Source organism: Mustelus asterias, chromosome 16 (genome assembly GCF_964213995.1).
Source record: "Mustelus asterias chromosome 16, sMusAst1.hap1.1, whole genome shotgun sequence".
Lineage (NCBI taxonomy): Eukaryota > Metazoa > Chordata > Chondrichthyes > Carcharhiniformes > Triakidae > Mustelus > Mustelus asterias.
In genome coordinates, this window is record NC_135816.1 from 94445061 (window position 1) to 94464753 (window position 19693).

At 42.0% G+C, this 19693-nt stretch overlaps 1 protein-coding gene across 1 annotated transcript in view; it reads right to left on the bottom strand.

Annotated features, from left to right (window-relative positions):
* The window catches only part of LOC144505304 (NACHT, LRR and PYD domains-containing protein 3-like), a 177439-nt gene that overhangs the window by 31499 nt on the left and 126247 nt on the right, over positions 1-19693 (bottom strand). The window contains exons 9-10 of the mRNA XM_078231414.1: positions 19157-19343; positions 13365-13534 (exon numbers count right to left, since the gene is read on the bottom strand). Coding sequence (XP_078087540.1) covers positions 13365-13534; positions 19157-19343 — 357 coding nt within the window. The remainder of the gene's footprint in view (positions 1-13364; positions 13535-19156; positions 19344-19693) is intronic.

Here is a 19693-nt window from a genome sequence, read left to right on the forward strand (position 1 = left end):
AGTAATGCCAGTGATAATGGTTGCATTCGTCGTAATTTTACAAAATTCATTGAGTTTGTTTTCGACACCCCTATCAAAAATGGAGGGGGGCAAAAACTGCTAACCGGAGGTCGATTATGTGAACATCCATTTGCTTGGAAATGTCGAAATCAGTTGTTGGGGAAGTAATAGCAGAACAACTGGAAAGTCATAATCCAATCAACAAAACCAGCATGACTTCATGGAAGGGAAATCATGTCTGACGAATTTGTTCGAGGTTTTTTTGAGAAGTTTCAAAGAGTGAGGATAGAGGGGAACAAGTAGATGTGTTGTATTTTGACTTCCAGACGCATTCGACAAGGTGCATCACAATGGTTCAGTCATATAATAAGATGCTATAATGTGGAAAGTAATACAAAAACATGGATGGAAAATTGACACATGGGGAGGAAAATATGCGCGTGATAAGTGGACCTTTTTCAGGTCGATGAACTGTAACCACTGCGGCTGCACAAGCATCTGTATATGGACTGCAATTTTTTACAATATATATTAAAGACTTGGCAAACGGAAGCAAATGTACTGAAGCCAAATTTGCGGATCATATAAAAATGAGAGGAAAGTCAAGCTGTGAGTGGTACAAACGGATTAAAAATGGATATTCATAATATAAGTTGGCAGGTAAAAGGTTGGCAAATGAAATATAATGTGGCGAAGTTTGAAGTTGTTAATTGTAGAAGGGAGAATAAAAGAGCAGGTCATTTTTTTAAATGTAGAGAAACTGCAGAAAGCTGCATCTGTGCAACACAGGGAGACTTTGGGGCATTGTGCGAGAAACACAGAAAACTAGTCATCAGGGGCAGCAAGTAATCAGGAGGGCTAATGGAATATTGACCCTTATTCCAAGGGGATTGGTGTATAAGAGTGGGAAAACCAAGGTACTGTACACGATACTGGTGAGGCTACATGGAGAGTACCGTAAAAAATTTCGTGCCACTGTTTGAATGGGCCTATGTCGCATTGAGTTGACGTTTCTCTGCACGCTAACTCTGATTGTAACATTACATCCTGCACGATCTCCTTTCCTTCTCTATGAATGGAATGCTTTCGCTGGATGGTGCGCAATAAACAATATTTTGCACTGTATACTAATACATGTGACAATAATAAATCAAATCAAATCAAATTTAAGAAATGTACTCTTTTATTAGAGACCGTTTCAGAATTTCACAAGGATATTCCTCGGTATGGAGCAATTGCATCATGAGGAAAGAATAAAGAGTTTGGGATTGTACTGACTGGAATCCAAAGAAATGAGAAGTCATCGCATTGAAAAATATTTCATTTTTCAGGGGTTTGACGGAAAAAATGTGGAGAGAATGTTTGCATTCTTTGGAGTGTATCGGACCAAAAGGCATAGTCCTAGAAGAAAGGAGATAATTTTAAGAATGAGATGAGGAAGTATTTTTTCTCTCAAACGACTGTAAGTGTTCAGAATTCTTTGCTATGTAGAGCTGTGGGAGCAGAGTGTTTGTCCATATTTAAGGCTGAACTAGAAATATATTTGTTCAGTAAAGGAATCAAGGATTACGGAGTAAGTGCAGGAAGTTTGATTGAGGAATGTCCAATTAACAATGACATTTCTGAATGGCGGAGTAGGTTAGATAAGACGAACGGTCGACATTCGTTCCTCATTTTCTGGCATTATGGTATCGCACAAGTAATCATCTGATGCCCTCTTAAATGCTTCAACTGACCCTGCCTCCAACACATTTGCGGGCAGTGTATCCAAGAGACAAACCACTGAAAATGAGTCAATTTTCTCATCTGTTATTTGGTTCCTTTGCAAATCATTTTAAACATGCACCCTTTCGTTCTCGATCGTTTAACGAGTGGATGTTATCCCCATCGCTATTGCGTTCGGCGCCCTCCTGATTTTGAATCTATACATCAAATCCCTTCTTATAATTCTTGGCTGAAGGGAAACAGGCCCAACTTTTGACTTCTTCATCAATATGGCCCCCTCCAAGGATTGTAACTTTGTTGTTGGTGGAGGGGCTCGTGCACTTCAGTGCACACTCGTGATATGTTGACGGGAACATTGTGTCTCTCTTGGCGTACTGGACTGAGAGAAGAGACCAGACATAAAGCGATCCAAAATAAGCTGCCATGCCGGTTCAGTTAAATAATATTTGAACCTTACCAGGGAGCTCTGGGGGCAGACCTGCGGTGTTGCATCTGTCGGGGAAGGTCTACTGCCTTGACCAGCAATGAAACCCGTCCAAGCGCTTCTGACATTGCGATCTGGAACCAGCATGTGGGTTCACCACTCGCAAAGCGAAAGCGTGGGGGTCGGGTGTGATGTCATTTGCGCGAAAGACATGCACGGGAGAGATTCAGATGGACTATAGATTGACAATGGAGATTGGCTTTAGGGACGTGGAATGTCACAGTAATGGTGGGGATTGATCCGACGCTGTGTGGATGGTGGAGAAATGCTGAAAAGGTATAGTCTGTCTCACGTGCATGCACAGCCTCGGATCTGGAACTAGACTTCGCGATCGGAAGAATCCTCTCTCTTGTGCTTGAGCTGCCACTCGTGAAAGGCCCGGAGGGGTTGTGTGGACAGTCACAAGCGCGTGGCATGATGCAGTACATAGAACATAGAACATAGAACATAGAACATTACAGCGCAGAACAGGCCCTTCGGCCCACGATGTTGCACCGACCAGTTAAAAAAAAACTGTGACCCTCCTACCTAAACCAATTTCTTTTCGTCCATGAACCTATCTACGGATCTCTTAAACGCCCCCAAACTAGGCGCATTTACTACTGATGCTGGCAGGGCATTCCAATCCCTCACCACCCTCTGGGTAAAGAACCTACCCCTGACATCGGTTCTATAACTACCCCCCCTCAATTTAAAGCCATGCCCCCTCGTGCTGGATTTCTCCATCAGAGGAAAAAGGCTATCACTATCCACCCTATCTAAACCTCTAATCATCTTATATGTTTCAATAAGATCCCCTCTTAGCCGCCGCCTTTCCAGCGAAAACAATCCCAAATCCCTCAGCCTCTCCTCATAGGATCTCCCCTCCATACCAGGCAACATCCTGGTAAACCTCCTCTGCACCCTCTCCAAAGCCTCCACATCCTTCCTGTAATGTGGGGACCAGAACTGCACACAGTACTCCAAGTGCGGCCGCACCAGAGTTGTGTACAGTTGCAACATAACGCTACGACTCCTAAATTCAATCCCCCTACCAATAAACGCCAAGACACCATATGCCTTCTTAACAACCTACCGTTGGGGTTTGTCCCAGTGGATGCGAGTGTCGCCTCAATGTGACAATGAATTGTACAGAGAAAAACTTTGACTCTTGTTTGTGCATATGTGCCAAACAACTGTTCAGATTATTTTGACTTCTGAGAGAGAGTGGGTGCTGTACTCGATAGAATGCCGCCTCCTGCCTCTGTAGTCCAACCGTGAAACTTCAACGCTCGAGTGGGGAATGTTACACATGCGTGGAGGGACATCATTGCCAGAAACTGTCTCCCTGACCAGAAGCCGAGTGGGGAGTTGTTATTAGACTTCTGAGCCGAGCATTAATTGTCCATAACAAACACAATGTTCGAACAAAATGGGACTCACAAATGTACCCGGTATCAGAGCAACTTGGAAGAAGATCGATGAGTGACTTTGTGGTGGTGTAATTGGAGCAAAGGCAAATATGGACATTTTGCACCTGTGTTGACAATGTAGGATGAAATAGGGTGGTGCACTCTTATACAATTGAACGCATCCGCATTCGCAGGTCGGTGATGTCAGTGATTTTAGCGTGAATCGCCAGGAGCTGTATTAAGAAAGGCAGGAGATTGCAGGGTGTCTTATGGCAATTTTCTAATCCAGTCTGGCCGCAGGAGAGGTGATAGAGGACGGGCGCACATGTAGTGTGGTTTCATTATTCAAGAAGGAAAGTGTGGAGAAAACAAGGTCATTCAAAGCCATCAAGGCTAACGTCAGTGGTAGGGATGTTATAGCAAAACAATCTGATTCGAGCAATTTCCAATTGGAGAGGCAAGGATTAATCAAGGATAGTCATGGCTCTGTCAATGTGGTGGTGGTGGGTAGAGGCTGAGGGCAAGAGCTGTGATCATGCCTGCCAAATTTGATCGACGTTTTCAAGGAGGTGACAAGGTATGTAGGTGAGGGCGCTGCAGTTAATATAGGCTTCATGGACTGTAGTATGCTGTTTCACCATTGGAGACTGATCAGAAAGGTAAGAAGTTGTGGGATCCAGGTCAAATTTGCAAAGTGGACCGAAATTGGATAACTGATGATGGTCGAAGTTTGCAATCTCAGTTGAAATCCTGTCTCACAGGAACTGGTGAGGGATCCCTTCCTGATTGCAGTTTCCATCAGTGATCTAGTCTTGAATGTGGAAATGTGATCAGTAACTTTGCAGATGTCATGAGAATTTGTGGTGTTACAAATAATGAGGAAGAAAGTCTTACATTACAGGACAATATAGACAGGATGTTCATATAGGCAGAATAGTGGCAAACATAATCTAAATTTTGAAAGTTGGAAATGACGCTTTTTGGGAAAGGGGACAAGGGAAGGGAATGCGTATTGAAAGGTACAAGACAAGAAAGGTACAAGAAAACAGGACCAGAATTACGTTGGTGTGTATGCCCACAGATCGCTGACGGCAGCAGGGCAGATAGGCCAATATGTTAACAAAGCAAATAGGACACTTGCCTTCATTTTGATTTGATTTGATTTGATTTGATTTATTATTGTCACATGTATTAACATACGGTGAAAAGTATTGTTTCTTGCACGCTATACATACAAAATATACCATTCATGGAGAAGGAAACGAGAGAGTGCAGAATGTAGTGTTATAGTCATAGCTAAGGTGTAGAGAAAGATCAACTTAATCCAAGGTAAGTCCAATCAAAAGTGTGACAGCTGCACGGAAGAAGCTGTTCTTGAGTCGGTTAGTACGTGGCCTCAGACTTTTGTATCTTTTTCAGAAGGAAGAAGGTGGATGAGAAAATGCCCGGGGTGCGTGGGGTCTGTAATTATGCTGGCTGCTTTGCCGAGGCAGCGGGAAGTGTAGACACAGTCAATGGATGGGAGGCTGGTTTGCGTGATGGATTGGGCTACATTCACGATCTTTTGTACTTCCTTGCGGTTTTGGGCAGAGCAGGAACCATACCACACTGTGAGACAAACGGAAATAATCTTTTCTATGGTGCATCTGGAAAAGTTGGTGAGAGTCATGACTGGAGGCAGAGACTATAAGAACAGGGGGCTTATGATGTAACTGCAGCAAATACTCCGAGGCCACAGCTGGAGAATTGCGTTCAATTCTGGTTGCCACACTATAGGAAGGATGTGATTGTCCTAAGTAGGTTACACAGAGGAGATTCATCATTAAACCAAGGATGTTGTCTGTGCTGGACCATTTCAACTATGAAGAAAGCGTCCTTGGACTGTTTTAGTATTCATTAGAAGAGAAGACTGAAGGGAGATTTGACTCTGTTCGACAAAATGATGGGGGACAGGGATAGGGTAGACAGGAAGAAATATTTCACCTTAGACGGGTCAATTACCAAGGGGCATATGTATATATTAAGGTTCAGAAAATTTAGAGGGGAATTGTGTAAAACCATTATCACAGAGAGGGTGTTGGGAATCTGGAACCGATTGCTAGAAAGGTTGGTGAGACCGAACCCCTGCCGTAATTAGGAAGCATTTAGGCGCCAGGGTGTGGCGACTCGGGGAATTTTACCGTAACCTCATTGCAGTGTTAATGCAAGCATTACTTGTGACTAACAAATTAACTTTAAATGTGTGTTCATGTTGTGTATTGGTATGCAAAGAACAGGAACCTGTTTATTCATATATCTAAATTTCAGTGCATAGAAAGAAGCCACACTTCGAGGCTGACTGAAGATGTTAACTCTGTTGTCAGCTTTATTCACACTCTGAACTAATTAGCAAATATGGACCAATCACGGTATTACGTCTAATTCTGCGCATTGTGCTCTAAATTATGCACACAGGCCGATTGCTTAAGGTGCCAGCTCACCCCGGTCCCTGTATATTACGACTGCCCCTGGAACTGAAACTTTTTCGACTAAAATGGCCAGATGTTTTTACAATGATTCTTATACCATTCTCGAGTAAGAGTGCCAGGATTGCCCTGTCCGATAATCTAGCTCATGCTCATTATCTAGGGAAGTTTTGAGATTCATGGCACGTCCTCTCGTTTCTTTTTTCACGTCCACGTCCTTTATCAGCATCGGAATCCAACTGTCCTTATGAGTTATGCACACAAGAGAAATATGCATGCTGTTCAGATCATCGTACCAATTAATTTTCTTTATTGCCTTCTTGCCGGACAACAGTCGTACAGCATCCTCTTTGTCAATTAAGATCATTAGGTGATTCCTAATAGACATTCGGCAATTGATCCATGCCTTTGATATGGCAGAATATATCATCACTAACCAACGTTAAGCGGAATATTGGCATTGATTTTCAATTTGCATTCGGATTTCAGATTATTGATTTCATTCCAATATCAAATCCCATTCTACTTAGATAATTTCCTTGAACGTCGTATTCCCCTCTTCACTTCCTCTTTCAAGTTTTCTATTTGTTCTGGACATCGCATGAATCAATCACCTCAGTGGCATGATGCGTTTGCTTTCCCTATTTGAACATGTTATCCATCTCTGATATCATCCAACAATTTATTATTTGCACTCTAGTCCTGATTCCTTCTAGAAAGATCACTTCTTTGAATTGAAACATGTCCTGCTTCAGTCAGCAATTGATAATTGTTTCAATTTCAACCAGGTTTTCGCCCCTCTCATGCTGGTGGGGTTGTTTCAGTCCCAAGCTAAATTGTTTCATCGAGATAGATTTTGACGTTCTACCATTTTTTAAGTATAAATTTTAAATGCAAAGTCTTCTCTAAAGTGAGAGTTTGATCAATAATACGCCGTTGAATTCCTTCAGTTTGCCAAATCATCACTAATGATTTAACACATTAACTGATGTATTGCGGGAATCACTGGCTGGGCCAACATTTATTGACCAGCCCTAATTGCACTTGGCAAACTGGCAGAACGCTGCCTTCATGAACTCATGAATTTTCGGCGGTTCAGAAACATCTATAGTACTGTTGGGATGTGAGTTGCAAGATGTTGAACAAGCGGCAATGATGGAACGGCAACATAGATTCAAGTCATGATGGTGGTTGGCTTCGGAGTGGACAGCCAGTTGGAGTTGCTTTCATTTACCCGATGACCATCTTTTACCAAATTATATTGGCCTTGGGTTTAGAAGCAGCTGCCGAAGAATAATTGGTGAATATTCCACTGCATCTTGTAGATGGCACACACTGCTGTTATTGTGTGTTGGTGCGGAGGGAATTAACGTTTGTGGATGGGGTGCCAGTCAGTTGGAATGTTTTGCCCTGGATGCTGTCAAACATCTTGATTGTTCTTAGAGCTCCAGTAAACTCGGCAATTCATCGGAAACGAAAAGATATTAGTTAGAATCGCTTTTATCAGAGAAGATCATTGTCTGCCACGTATGCTGGCGCAAATATCACTTGTTTTTCCTCAGCCGAAGCCTTGCAATTGTTGAGGGCTTGATGAATTGTGGCATGTGCCGTTTCAGTACTTGTGAAGGTGGAAATTGTGCAGAATATTGTGTATTCATAGGTGAATGGCCCAGCTATGACCTTTCCATGGAATTACTTCTTTTGATGAAATAGTTAATGATGGTTGTTTGGAAAACGTTTTCCTGGTGAACTCCTGCAATAATATCCTGTGGATGCAATGTACGACTTCCAGCAAGCACAACCATCTTCTATTTTTGCTAGTTATGACAAATCAATGGAGGGTATTCCCACTGATTCCCGTCGATTTCAGTTTTAATATGAATCCACTTTCCCAGCAAATTCTGCTTTATGACAAATGCACTCAATCTCACATCACATCTGAAATTAATCTGATGATCAGATGATGTTGGCAACAAGGCTGCAATAAGTTAAAGAGGTGAGTGACTCTTTCAAAAAGCAAACGGGGTTTCAGTGCTTCAGCTATTGCTACACAATTGTCCCTTGATTGCAGAGTGGATGACGCTTTCTACCACGTTTGTGATGATCAATAGTAAACTGCTAGGGCGGTAACAAACTGATCCAACAACCTCTTTTTTGTGCACACGGCAAACCTGTGCAGTTGTCCGTATTGCCGGCAAAATACCAGTAAATACTGAACTAACTTTCTCCAAGATTAATCGAGATTATACTGGTCAAGTAAACTCCTACCCATATTTACCTTTTGTTCCAATATTATACCAATCGTCGCTGGCAAGTCAGCGACTGTAAATCTCACCATTATTTGAATCTCGTGCAATATCTTGTGTCACCTGCAAATTTGCTGTTCTACTACTCTTACTTTTGGTAGACATATTGAATAAACACATCAACGTTATCTTTCCCATTACACTTCACAAGTCTAAATTGATCAGAGACGCGTTGATGTATCTGGAACGCCATGAAACTATTAATGCAAAGGGATCAAATCCCAATATGACCCCTAGTCTAACTTAGATTTATATAAATATCAATAATGTTAGTCATGAAACAATCCTATTTGGCACTCATCCAGTGCACTGATGCCCTTCAGTGAATGGAACCTGCTGCATTACTTGCTCTGTCCCACACATTAATCTAGACAAATAGCTTTGTTGATCACTTTAACATCCACTTGAAATGGGCGAGCGCACTACTCCGTGGCAACTGCTCTAATGTCTAAATGGAACGAAATATCCTGGACCATAGCGTTCTGGGAACGCCAAGAACAAATCCTGCACTAATAACTCTGCAAAGTCCGTCCTCCGTTGTCCAAAGTTGGTTTTGTCAAACAGACCATTTAGGATGCATTGTGACAGACTCTTACGAAGTTGTATCTTTTGCAGAAAATGTCCCACTCAAAGCCATCAGCAAGACATGCCGTGACTCTCTCAGAATGAATGTCCACGAGGTGTGGAACCAGAGCAATGTGTAGTTGAAAAACAATTGGTGTGATTACCCTCCATTCGACCAAGGTTTCTTCGATTTCTCATGGCATCAGGTTAAGACCGGGGAAGTAATAATTCATTTTTGTCATCACTTACCCATTTGGATAAATATTTGCTACTGCTCCACGTTTAAATTTGGGAGTGGAGGTGGCACAGGAAATCAAGTTCCATCACTCAAAATTGCTCGGTTGTGTCGACGGAGCTGACTTATACAAAGAAAGGTGTTTTCTATGAAACTGAGAGCTCGTGTGGAGACCAAAATGTCGCAATATAACATATATGCCGGTGCACTCGGGAATCGACCTGCTGCATTTGTATCCATCCATGAGCACAATTCCTATGGCAACTACGTTTTATTTATTAATTTCTATTTCTAAGGGCATTTAATAGTCAAGCACACATAGACCATACCCGGTGACAGCAGCATATTTCCTTCCCTAAAAGGCATTGGTGATGGATTATTACAGCATTGGACTTTTAATTCCAGCTTATCTTGTTTTAAGATACAAATTTCACCTCTGCTCTTTTCTGGTGAGATTTGACCCAAGTCCCCAGAACATTGCCTGAGTCGTGAGAACTTATCATTACACTACTGCCTCCACGGTATGAGGCAATGGTCTTTTATTGAGCATTCCATCCTTCACTTATATGCTACCGTCACTGTGCTAAACAGGTTAGAACTCACAACTGGCCACAAATAAGATGCTGTTGTTCATCAGAACGAACATGTTTTAAATAATAATCACTATGTCCAGCTTTGCATAATTCCAACCTTTTACCTTCCATGACGATCATCAAGCCTCAATAGATTGAAATTGCTGTACAAGATGGCAGGCACAAGAGCAGATATGAAAATTAGAAATTTGGCTTCGAAAAAAACACCATTAGACCATAATATATAGGAGCAGAATTAGGCCACTCAGCCGATCGAGTCAGCTCCGTATTTCAATCATGGCTGATCGTTTTATCATCTCCATTCTCCTGCCTTTTTCCCCTTAGCCCCGAACTCCTTATTAATCGATAAACGACATATCTCTGTCTTAAAAACATTCAATGATCTGACCTCCACAGCCTTCTGCAGCAAAGTCTTATACAGATTCAGCACCATCTGGCTGAACAAATTCCTCCTCATCTCTGTTTTAAAGGATTGTCTCTTTAGCCTGAGGTTGTGCCCTTTGGTTCTAGTTTGCCCTACTAGTGGAAACATCCACTCGACGGTCACTCTATCCAGGTATCACAGTATGCTCTAAGTTTCAAGAAGATCCCCCTCAACCTCGAATGAGTACAGACCCAGAGTCCTCAACCATTCGTCTTATGACACGCTCTTCATTCCAGGGATCATGCTTGTCAACTTCCTCTGGCCCCTTTCCAAGGTCAGCACATCTTCATTCTTACGGGACCCAAAACCGCTCACAATACTCCAAATGGGCCTTGAACAGCCTCAGAATTATACCCCTGCTCTTGTATTCTAGCCCTCTCGACATGAATGCTAACATTGCATTAGCCTTCCTAACTGCCAACTGAATCTGCACGTTAATCTTAAGAGAATCTTGAACAAGGACTCCCAAGTTCCTTCGTGCTTCTGATTTCCTAATCAATTCCCCATTTAGATGATAGTCTGTGCCTGCATTTCTCCTTCCAAAGTGCATGACCCTGACACGTTTCCACATTGTATTCCATTTGCCACTTCTTTGCCCACTCTCCTGACCTGTCCAAGTCCTTCTGCAGCCGACCACACCCCTGCTTCCTCAATACTATTTGTCCCTCTACATATCTTTGTATCATCTGCAAACTTCGCAACAGTGCCTTCAGTCTTTCTTCCAAATCGTTAATGTATATTGTGAAACGTTGTCGTCCCAGCAACGACATCTGAGGCACACCACTAGTCAGCAGCTGCCATCCTGAAAAGACCCCTTTATCCCCACTCTCTGCTTTCGGCCAGTCGATCAATCCTCTACGCACGCCAAGATCTTACCCTTCACACAATGGGCTCTTAACTTGTTCAACAGTCTTCTATGCGGCACCTTCTCAAGGGCCTTCTGGAAATCTAAATCAATGACGTCCAGTATTTCTCCTTTATCTAACTTCCTTGTTACGTCCTCAAAGAATCAGAATGCATGCATGCCAAGCCATTAAGACAGCATGAGAATCAGAATTAAGCAATCCAACAATCACAATTTCAGGCTGAAGCTCTTCAATTCTATCACATATATTCATTACTGACGATGAACAATTAAACAGGAAAGGGAGATCGATAAACATCCTCTACAACATTGATGGGGAGACCGTCAATTTGTCATAAAAGGCAAACCTGGATTATTTGCAACCATTCAGGCATAAATGAGAGTTAAATTACTTGTCCGAATCTCTTTGGGGTTTCATTATCACATATATCAGCCTTAAACCAATTCTATTAACTACACCAATACAAGGCTGAAGGCATCAAAAGCTCCAAACTATGTGGCTTTGACAACATATCTGCAATGTTGTGAAGACCTGTAATCTAAAACTAGTTGTCTCCATAGCCAAGCTGCTCCAAAACAGCTGCGGTGCCCGCATTTATACAACAGGTGTTAAATGTCGTAGCCTACACAACGGACGCATCCAATTCAGCCGACGAGCACAGTGTTGTCTGCTCACAATCATCAAAGCAAATGGCAAGACATGTCATGAATTAGCCACCAAGTGGCACTTATTCAGCAAACACACGTCGTGGAAGCTCCGTTTTCCTTCCAACAAGCGAACCAGTTGTCAATGCAATTGGAAAATTGACCAAAAGATTGATAAAGTAGAGCCAAAATCAGTAGGTTTGTTGCGAGTGATTTCCATGACATGATGGCATTATTTTACAGGCTCTGACTTCAAGGAGCTCAAGAGAGGCAGAAGTCAACGGGAATAGGGGAAGGTGTTGGCATTGTTTGATTCATGTCGAGAAGGATAGAAGATGCCTGATGTTGTTGGACTTCAATTAAGCCGGTTCAGGAAAACAAAGTTCAGGTTTTACTCGTGGCAGAGCCATTGGCTCACCCAAATTCACCTATATGAGTTGTTGTCCCACATAAATTCTGAAGTGGAAATGTATGGCGAAGATTTCACAAAAATGTCTACCATTCCAGATTCCACAGATAATGAATCAGTCTATGTCCATATGCAGAAAGCCCATGGCAATGTTCATGTGTGGGCTGATACGAGGCATAAACGGATAACAGTGATGGGCATCGCACTCAACAAACCTCAACCTTCGAAGATCTTATTTTCGCTGCATAACTAAAACACCCTGTGATTGAACGCTTACCACAAATGAACAGAAACAGCCACAAAAATACAGCTGACATAAAGAAGATCCGACATGAGGAACCATGATGTGGTACCTCAATATTGTTCATCATCTACAAGACACAGGTAAGTGATATAATGGAATATTCTTTAATTATCTGGAATATTACAGCTGCAAAACACAAAATAAAATCCAGACCATTGAGGGAAAATAGTGCCCTCAATTGAGAACTCAAGCACCACCTTCACATTCAATCAGGGCACCACAGACGCAAAATAACAACGGTGTTCAGTAGCTGAAAAATGCACCGCAAATGCGCTTGTAAGTTTCCAACCACATCGCACACACAATTCTAAATCGGAGATAGATCTTCACGTCGTTGAAAGGTATACAGAATTGAATCAGGGTCCCTGGCACTGTGAGGCAGCTTTGATAACCAGAAGGCAATGAATACAATAGAATGAACGGATGCAACATAGTGGAATGCACCACCTGCCTGATCCATGAATTTATCAGTGTTACCTCCATCAGACTTGTGATTGAAGTGGAACTGGCAGCTTGGACGTTGACTCGGACTTCTGGTTTGCATTTTTTTAAATGTCACCATCTATTCAAATTATGGGGTTAAGCGCATTGCGTTCACCTGGGAACCACATTATGTTGCTGTTATGGAAAAATAAAATGCCATTTAGTGCCGACTTGTGCCCCGAAGACTTACGCACTGAACTTCTACGTTTTCCTTGGGAAACGCTTACAAGATTAATGAACACATTAACTTCAAATTAAAGAACACATGTTTTTGCATGAAATGTATCGCAAAGGACTGAGGCATATTCTTAATATTCGCAACGAATGTATGCTATGCTTCAGTCTTCAATTAATATCAGTATAGCATAAACGTTGACGACACTCTTTTTTGGTCAAAGACGACATTCGGTGTAAACATGCAATCATTTTGTTTGTATATCAGTATATAATTCCAAAATATATATAACATACCTCATTCTCTGCGTCAGTAAACACGGTTGCATCGTTAATCATCTGGCTGACATCCTCTACAATGTCTTCAATTGACAGTTCCAATCTTTGCCGATGGCGATCAATGATGCTGTGCAGCTGTGCATCTGTGCAGCTTGCGAGATCCAATTGCAGTTTGATATCTGCGTTTTCTGTCAAGTTATAAATCACAGAATCATAAAATCGTAGAAACCCTACAGTGCAGAAAGAGGCCATCTGGCCCATCGATTCTGCACCGACACAATCCCACGCCGGCCCTACCCCCATATCCCTACACATTTACCCGCTAATCTCCGCATCTCAAGACACTAAAGAGCAATTTTAACATGGCCAATCAACCTAACTCGCACATCATTGGACTGTGGGGGGAAACTGGAGCATCCGGAGAAAATCTACGCAGACACGAGGAGCATGTGCAAACTCCACACAGAGAGTGACCCAAGCCGGGAATCGAACCCAGATCCCTAGAGCTGTGAAGCAGTAGTGCGAAGCATTGTGCTACCGTCACGGTAGCACATGAGAACTATTTTAATTAAATCCATTAATTAAACAGTGATTACTCTGATGAAACTCTTTTGATAATAGAATAGTTTAAATCTTTCAAGCTGTGACAAAACTAGTGAACCTTGCAACGGATGAATTCAATATGAAGATTGCATCTTCTTGGCATAGTAAGGTTAGATATTTGGGTCTTTCCGTCACTTAAACGTGTTACAAAAACATCAGTAGAGTGAAGCCGTTAGGAAGAACCTTCCAGACTGTCATCTTGAAACTTCTGACTGCTGACCGGAACACTTTATTAAACTTAGTGAAAACTTAAAATCGAGTGACGTAGCGTGGGAATAACAGAGGAATTGTGCAAAAACTGCTAACATCAAGCTTGGAAATATGGAGGCATTCATAACTGAGCATGACGAGTACGTTAATTACAAATAACTGGAACGAGGCAAGGATTTGTATTCATGCTGTCGATCTGCAATAACCTATAGATTCGTACAAGAACCTTCCAAAATGTCCTCCATCATTAAACAGAGCAAAGCAGCAGATGCATGGCAGTAACACAAGCAGTGTTTTACACCCCAAGATACACACAGTCCTAACTTGCAAGCTGAAGCGGTGTTATTTTGCTACCGCTATGTCGAAGTCTGGTTTCTTTCAATGCAACGTACCTCTCCGAATTGCGACATGAAAAAGAATGCAATACTTTAAGAATGTGGTGCACCATCACTTTTTCAGGAAGAAAAAGATATGGGCGATGGATACTCATCCAGAAACGAGGCCTGCATCATGGAGGCATAAATAAGAACTACTCCTTGAACGTTCGCCATTGCTATTGCACCGTCTTCCTGCTAGGCTTCTCTCCCAGTCAAATCTGGCTCGCTCCTCCCTCATTTCTCTGTACTCCCCTCCAGTCAACTGTAACCTTTTACATCTGATTCCAACGTCTCTTTCTTAAACTGCAAGGTTAATCCCATCAGATTATGGTTATTACCACCCAAGGGAACGTTCACACTAAGATCCCTTATCAAGGTTGCCTCACTACACATCAGCAAATCCAGCATTGCCTGTTCTGTAATAGGCTCCACCACAAGCTGCTCCAAAAATGCATCTCGTTTTCATTCCAGGAATTCATTTTCTTCGGCTCCACGAACAGCATGATTTACCCAGATCACTTTAAACATGCATTTCTTGCACACATTTTTTACCTTCTGGTTCATCTGATGCCCCACATCCTGAGTACTGCCTAGTGGGGCTGCACGTAACTCCCATTACGGTATGTTTATCTTTGCGGTTCCTCAACCTTACCCACACCTTCTATTTTCTTTTTTTGGGACCCTACAATGCTTATTGCTATCGATTTCAGTTCATGTCTTACTAACAAGGCAACCCCACCCCCCTGCCCATCTGTCTGTCTTCGATAGGAGGTGTATCATTGGATGTTTAGCTACCAACCCCGATCCTCCTGCAGACACGTCTCTGGGACGCCCACAACATTGTACCTGTCAATTTCAATCTGTGCTGCCAGCTCGTTTGCCATATCAAGCATATGATTGGAAGTGAATTATTATGTAAACATATAATTTATTGTCCTATCTTGGCTCTTGCACCGTACTTTAAGAGAGTTCAAATTTATTGCGCTGTTCTGTAATTTTCGAAATAGGTGTGTTACTGATAGGTATGAGTGTGATTTTGAATTCACCGGGACAATGAGGCTTTTTATTTCCAAAAATGCCAAATTTCAGTAATCCATGTGGTTAGCCTGCAACCCTCAATGTTATTGCTGGCGAGGTTAACCTGACAAAATAATTGTAGCAGTTTTATGGCCATCATGATACCCATCCCATTGTCCAGACTGTGAAGAATCCATCGCAGACTTTTACGGTGTTTAAGTAGAAGAACCTGCAAATGGCAGGCAGTGAATACGATATGCAAAACAGACATTTGAAGGAAAATTAATCAGACATTTTAGAACACATTTGAAATGTTAGAATTCAGACAGTTGAACTTTAAAACGCATTTCATATAATCATGTTAAGGGGAGCCCTTGCAACGTCACCAAGAGAAACTATTCAATCTTTAGATAAAAAGAACAAGTAATAATGTTAGCTCTGCTGTATGCAATAGATAATTCGTTTATATTTTCTCAATGTTGTCTATTGGTAGTTTCTAATCAACAAAAATATTGCTGGATAATGTTTGTTTTTTGCTTTAATTTTCAGTGGAAATACTAAAGACAATGGAGGCTATCGGATCGTTATGGCTTCCAATTTCATCGCAGATTTTGTGTCATGACTTCAAATTTCTCCTCAGGTTTTGTAGGAAAAAAGGTTATGGACTAGAATGGTGACCATCACACCACCTCGCCTTGGAGACCGACGCAAGGGACATTTGTTACCGGGAAAATTACTCACTGCGGACACCATAGACATCCAGTGTTCGTTTCCAAATTATCACAATAAACAGGTGTTTTGTTTTAATTGAAAAGCCCAGCGAATCAACAGGTAGATATATTTGTGGAGCAATAAACGGGCTATTGTTTTGAGAGGGGAATGATTTGCTGTGGTATTCACAAACAAGCTGCGTGTCAGAGTTAGTTTTTGTTCTAAATCAAAGATTGTAATGGAATGGGAATATTGCATATCTGAGGAGCAGAACAACATAGTTGTGGGCCTTGCTGGTAATAAACACATATGATGTGCTCGGGTTAGCGGATTGATTTTCTGACCACAGAAAATGTTAAACACGTTTGGCATGAATTGGTTAATCTGGTGGGGAGCCACATGTAACTCTGGACCTGTTCTTGCGATGCACCCCTCAGTGACAGCATGTGCGAATTAAGTGCATTGGCCATGTTAAATCGCCCCTTTTTGTCCGGGGATAGGTAGGTTAGAGGGCTTTTTGCTGAGTAAATGCATTTGTTTGCGGGGATAGGGCCGAGGGGGGATTGTTGTCGGTGCAGCATCGATGGGCTGAATGACCTCCTGCTGCGCTGTAGAGACTTCATGATTCTATGCTGAACAGCAAAAATAGTTGGGAGCTACTTCTCGATTGTGCCTGCCGATCAATGCAAAAGCAACTTGTATTTCGTTTGGTGTTCCATTTTAATTAATGTTTAATTTGTGTGAAATTCAATTGAATCCTTGCTGAATATGTCCTGTAACGTTAAGTATTGAGCTGTGATAGTTTTCTTCCACAGCGGAAGACTTCATCCACTTATAAAGCTTATCGGTTTTTCTTCTATGGTGACATCAAAAACAATTGCAAATACATTTGCGACTGTCATTTTCCTGTGAAATCTGTAAGATATTTCGCAGTGGGCCAAGATGTGTTCGGCTACGTGCAGGGTTTTACTGTTTAACAAAATGTTTCCCCATGCATAACTCAATTCCTAATCTGCATTTCTTGAATTTTCTGAAATTCACAAGCACTGTAGTTTTACTGACAGTACATCGACAAATTGTGTATCTGTATGAGCAAGGCATTGATATAATTCACGTGGCCGAGGCGTTCATACAGTTTAACGCTCATATCGAGCATGCACAGTATTTTACAGTTAATCGTCCTACATGTAGATTTGCACATATAAAACATAGCATGGTTGGGTGCATAGGGTGATCGGTTTAAACTCAAAACGTCTCGCAATATGAATGATGATAGTTTCGCTTTGAAGTAGATGAACACATAATGAGATCCAAAAAGAATCCGAGGCGAGGCTAATGAAGCTGGGGTTGTTTCCCTTCGATCAAGAAAACGGGTTTAAGAGGAACCTGACAGAGCTGCACAAAATTATAAGCGACGGGCAAAGGGTAGATGGGACGAAATAGTTATCTTTAGCAGATGGGTCAAAACAAAATGGATTCATTTTGCGATGAGCGATATGGTATTTAGTGGGGGTTTTAGGAATGATCCTTTTCACTTCCAGGTTGATGGGAAACTGGAACTCGTTGTCTGAAATTCATGTAGGGGCCGGAAATCTCACAACTCTTCAGAATCACTGAGCTGAATACTATAAACGCTATCACAACAAGGCGACCGACCAAGTGCTGGAAAGTAGGATCGGAATGCATAGGCGATTATTGGAAGGTGCAGACCCGATTGGCCACAGTGCTTACGTTTGTGCTGTAAAACTCGATGACTCGACGACTCTAATGCAAAGGGCACAAAATATTATTCCACCTCTCCAGTCACCTTGAAATATCGGAAGGGAATCTTAATTTGATCACATAAAAGCAAATTACTGCAGATGCTGGAGCCCGAAAACAAAACTGAAAACGCTGGAAAATCTCAGCAGGCCTGGAAGGATTTAAAAGAGCTGGTGCTTCGAGACCAGATGACTCTTTGATAAAGCTGAAAGGCATAGAAAGTGGAAAAACTTTATACTGTAGGGTGAGGGAATGAAAGATGCACCTTCACCACAGAAAGAAGGAGAAAGGCTACTAATGTGATTCCATAGAGATTTAGAAGGTGTGAATGGCCAAACGGCAGAGGAACTAAAATTAGAGGGTAGGCTGTGACCGATGAAGATGCTGGGGAGGTGGGGCGGGGGCGGCGGGGGGGTTAGATGGGTGGGAGAGAATTAAAATTTACAAAAAAGTGGAAAGGAGAAGCAAAGGGAGGGGAAAGGTAAGGGAATTGGGTAAGATGGGGGAAAGAGTGGGGGGGGGTGCGGAAGTAGAGAAAGACAATAAATAAACGTAGAAAATAGTTAAAAATGAAAGGAAATGAAAACAAACTGTTCGTGGTGAGGTGGAGCTAATAGTTTGAAGTTATTGAATTCGATGTTGAGACCGGAAGGCTGCAACGTGCCTAGTCATGCTCCTGCAGTTTGCGTTGAACATTGCAGCAGGCCAAAGACAGACATATGGGCATGGGAATAGGATCGTATTTTAAAATGGCAAGCAACGGGAAATTCAGGGTCCTGATTGCGCACAGACCGAAGGTGCTCAGCAAAGTGATCACCCAGTGCACGTTTGGCCTCTCTTATATGAAGCAGAACACGTTGGGAGCAGCAAATGCAATAGACCAAACTGAAAGAGGGGCAAGTGTAACGCTGTTTAACTTGGAATGAGTGATTTGGACCTTGGATGGTAAGCATGGAAAAGGTAAAGGGACAATGTTACAGCTCCTGCGACTGCATGGGAAAGTGTCATCGGTGATGGGAGAGATATTGGGTATTGTGGAGGAATAGACTCGGACTGGACATCGAATATTCAGTGGCACGGACTTCAATGCATTTTATGTATTCCTGTTGCTACTTTTTGGTTATCACATACCGCTTATCTCTTCTCCTACGTCATGTATTTCGCGCAATGCAGCATTCAGTTGTGGTTTGCTGGTCTGCCATTCAAGAAATATTCTCCAGATTTTTCTTTGTTCCCGAGGTCCCTTTTCCAACAGCGTATTGAAAATAAACTGGCAAACCTCTTTTCTTCGATTACGTCCAAGAAGTTCACGGATTTTCTGAAGATCAAAGATAGTATTTTCGTGATTAGAATAATAATGCAGAAATTTGAACCGAACAGATTCTCTCTCTCTTTCTCTTTCAATTTCTCTCTCTCTCTCTCTCCCTCTCCTTCTCTTGCGCTCAAACTCTCTCGCTCCCTTCTTCTCATTTAACGAAACATGAACAGTTAAGCCTTGAGGATACACCAACCATGTTCAAAATTCAGGAAGAAAGCAAAATCATAATTGATTTACTTATTGAGATTTTAGAAGATATGTTTGTATGTTTTATACAACTCCAGATTTTTCATGCATTGTTTTGTGGGCATTTTTTACTTCTGCTCCCGATAATGCCTCACTATGTTCTT